Source organism: Etheostoma cragini, chromosome 10 (genome assembly GCF_013103735.1).
Source record: "Etheostoma cragini isolate CJK2018 chromosome 10, CSU_Ecrag_1.0, whole genome shotgun sequence".
NCBI classification, from domain to species: Eukaryota; Metazoa; Chordata; class Actinopteri; order Perciformes; family Percidae; genus Etheostoma; species Etheostoma cragini.
In genome coordinates this window covers 28252964-28256689 of record NC_048416.1, presented here as the reverse complement: position 1 = coordinate 28256689, position 3726 = coordinate 28252964, and the positions used below count along the sequence as shown (strand labels likewise).

Sequence of the window (3726 nt, the reverse complement as noted above, 5' to 3'; positions counted from 1 at the left end):
GTGTGTTGAAAGCGAGATGTTGATGAGGTTTTCCTCTGGTTCTAAAACCAGCGTGTGCGACCAGCTGAAAAGTCTAGACCCCAAATATAAGATGACCCCACTTTGTTAGAAGTATTTACGGAAGACTTTTTTTTTTTTACTAATATATCTTATATTTGGACCAATATGGTTGTTTTAATTCGGAAATGAAGTTAGGAAATTGCAATATATCCATGAATCCATCCATCCATCTTTGTCCACTTATCCGGTATCGGGTCGCGGGGGCAGCAGCTCCAGCAGGGGTTCAGATTAGAGTCTGTCCATCCATTCATCCATCTTTGTCCGCTTAGCCAGTATTGGGTTGCGGGGGGGGGGGGGGGGGGGGGGGGGGGGGGGGGGGGCAGCAGCTCCAGCAAGGGACCCCAAACTTCCCTTTCCCAAGCCACATCAGCCAGCTCCGACTGGGGGGTCCCGAGGCGTTCCCAGGCCAGGTTGAAGATATAATCTCTCCACCTAGTCATGGGTCTTCCCCGAGGCCTCCTACCAGCTGGACGTCGCTCCACCTAGTCCTCCATGTTCCTACCAGTCTCCATGTTCCTCCCAGTCTCCGTGTTCCTACCAGTCTCCATGTTCCTCCCAGTCTCCGTGTTCCTCCCAGTCTCCGTGTTCCTACCAGTCTCCGTGTTCCTACCAGTCTCCGTGTTCCTACCAGTCTCCGTGTTCCTCCCAGTCTCCATGTTCCTCCCAGTCTCCATGTTCCTACCAGTCTCCGTGTTCCTACCAGTCTTCATGTTCCTACCAGTCTCCATGTTCCTCCCAGTCTCTGTGTTCCTACCAGTCTTCATGTTCCTACCAGTCTCTGTGTCTTCCTCCAGCCAGCTTCCCCGTGATCCTCGTGTCCATGTTTCTCCGGCCAGCCTCCCTGTGACCCTTTGTGAGCTGGTCCCGTTGCTTGCTTCCCTGCCTGTCTGCATCCCTCTTTGTTCCTTATTTAGATTACTGGTTGGAAGGACCGTTGCAGCCTCCCTGTGTTCTTCTGTAAGCCTTTCCCTTTGCTCACTCCCCTGTTTTTGGACTGCTGCCCTCGTGCTTGGTTTGGACTTGTTTTGAGACTTTTGCCTTTTGCTCCCTGTGGTTGTGAACTGTATATAATTAAAGCCACAGAAAACCTACTTCTGCCTGCCATCTTGTCTCTGCATTTAGGTCCTTCTTCCTCGTCCCCTAACAAAAAGTATTGTCTTGATACTGTCATGCATAAGACCTTTTTTCTGTCCTGGGCTCAGTCTGGACTTGGACTCGACTAGTCCAGGTCTTGCACTTGTCTGGGACTTGACAAAGGTGGTCTTGACAGCCCTGTCTTTAAGCCCCTCTGCCAGCAGGGCAAAGCTGCATCCGCTGCACATGCTCAGAGTTAAGTTTAACAGAGCTGCTTCTCCTTTTCCTGCAGACTCTGTCATCTGCTCAGCCTCATCCACCGTCTGACAGGGGATATTATTTATACCCTGGAGGTAGAGACAGTGCTGGTTCACACTGAGACACCACTGTAAGAGAACTGACCCGGGACTAAAAGGGAACTTTGATCCAGTAGAGATCGGTCCATTAGGGCGTGTTTCCTCCCATCAGCTCCGAGTCATTTATCAACTGACGCCTGCCTGGATGCCTCGCCACTCTGTTTTCTTTCATTTAGTCTGAAGTTGTGTTTCCAAAATGCCTGATTGGCTGTGGATTTGGTCAAAGTTGCCCTGGCGGTCACCACCTCGGGTCTCCGGATCGATTCCTCTGCTGAAGTGGCGCATTAGTCATTGACGGGGGTGCCAGGTTGGCGTGTTGTTTGTCTTAAATGACAAATAGTGCCGTAAGTTCAGGTACTAACAGATAAAATGTCACAGAGACCTTTTTTTAGCCTTTTCACAGTGTGTATTCTAATTCAGTCATTGAATATCTGCTTTAAATGATCTTATTTTTATCTAATCTGTACTTTAATCTGAACTGATCTGCCAAGCTGTGATCTGATCTGACGGAGTTTGATTGATCTGAAATTAAACTCAGTTGATTGATTAGATCTGCAGACGGTCTACATCAAGTGTAAATCCTTTTCTACCCACAGGGATTCTGGGAGAAAAATTTCATGTTTAAAAAAAAATCTTTTAGACATAAAAATGATTCAATTAACGGATATTAAATCTCTGAGCATAGCACAATATACTGTATATGTGCAATTTGACTGCCAATTTCCTGGTATAAGTACAACGACTAGACTGAAATTAATAAATATGAAAGCGGAGATCAACTCTAGAATTCAATATTCTCATCAAACCTGTAAACTGTGCGTTTGTTTGTTTAAAGGCATTACAACCACCAAGACCTTTAATTCTCATTGCACACAATGTGGTACAGAACAACAAAACCTGATGATTTAGCCAAAATGTTTCTTTAAATGGTGAATTCTGTCCTGATGGTGGCGCTACGATATGTTTCTAAGCGATGGAAAGGGCAACCTGTGAATCCAACAAAGCACTCCAAACTCGTGTGTGTAAATAATAATAATACATTTATTTATAGAGCGCTTTCCATCAAAGTGCTTTACAGCAAGAATACACTTCAAACACAAACAATACAAAACATTTAAAAATCGAGGCAGTAAAAAGTAAATAACACTATACAAAACACCAAGGATAAAGGAGCATTTAGGACTCAGACGCAGCAGGGAATAAGTCTTAAGCTTCGATTTAAAGACCCCAATTGAACATGCCAGTCTAGATAGATAGATAGATGGATAGATAGATAGATGTTTATTCATTCCAAGAAAAATGGGAAATTTCGGTGTTACAGCAGCAAAATAGGTCACAAAGTACAGAATATAAATATAAATGGAATACTAAGAAAAATATACATGCATAGAATATACATGAAATAATAATATGAATAAAGTAAAAAGAACAAATATTTGAATATGTACAGGATCGGCAAATAAAAATGTGCAACTGCTTAAACAATATGCTAAAATGTTAAAATATATGTTAGATGTAAATAAACCAATTGTGCAGGTAGCATTAGTCCAGTCTACCATCTACTGGAAGACTGTTCCACAATGTTGGAGCGCAGCACCCGAGAAGGCACATAAGAGGTTAACTGATCAGACAGATACGCTGGTGCAAGGCCATTCACTATTTCAATTCAATTCAATTCAATTCAATTTTATTTATAGTATCAATTCATAACAAGAGTTATCTCAAGACACTTTACAGATAGACCACACTCCAGAATTTACAAGGACCCAACAGTTCTAGTAGTCTCCTCCAGAGCAAGCAACAGTGCGACAGTGGCGAGGAAAAACTTCCTTTTAGGCAGAAACCTCGGTCAGACCCAGGGCCAGGGCCAGGGCCAGACCCAGACCCAGACCCAGACCCAGGCCCAGACCCAGACCCAAACCCAGACCCAGACCCAGGCCCAGACCCAGGCTCTTGGTAGGCGGTGTCTGACGGGCCGGTTGGGGTTGGAATGAAGAGTGGCAATAACAAAAATAGAAAAAATGTGTAGTCTGTAGCAGTTCTTTGTAGTAGTTTGCGGCATAGCAGGACGCTGTGCGGCATTACAAGGCACAGCAGGACGTAGCAGGACGTAGCAGGGCGTAGCAGGACATAGCAGAACGTAGCAGGACGTAGCAGCACGTAGCAGGGCACTGCAGTGTAGCAGTAGAACATGGCATCACAGAACATGGAGCGGGACCAAGGCGACAGCTGCTAC

At 45.1% G+C, this 3726-nt stretch overlaps 1 protein-coding gene across 1 annotated transcript; it reads right to left on the bottom strand.

Annotated features, from left to right (window-relative positions):
• Window positions 1–542: 542 nt before the first annotated feature.
• Window positions 543–953, bottom strand: LOC117951623 (protein PFF0380w-like). The gene has a single exon (XM_034883397.1). It carries the CDS (start codon window positions 951–953, stop codon window positions 543–545), a length of 411 nt encoding a protein of 136 aa, XP_034739288.1.
• Window positions 954–3726: the final 2773 nt, after the last annotated feature.

Excerpts from the sequence above, each read along its gene's own strand:
- LOC117951623 (XM_034883397.1), bottom strand. The coding sequence starts at position 953 with ATGCAGACAGGCAGGGAAGCAAGCAACGGGACCAGCTCACAAAGGGTC.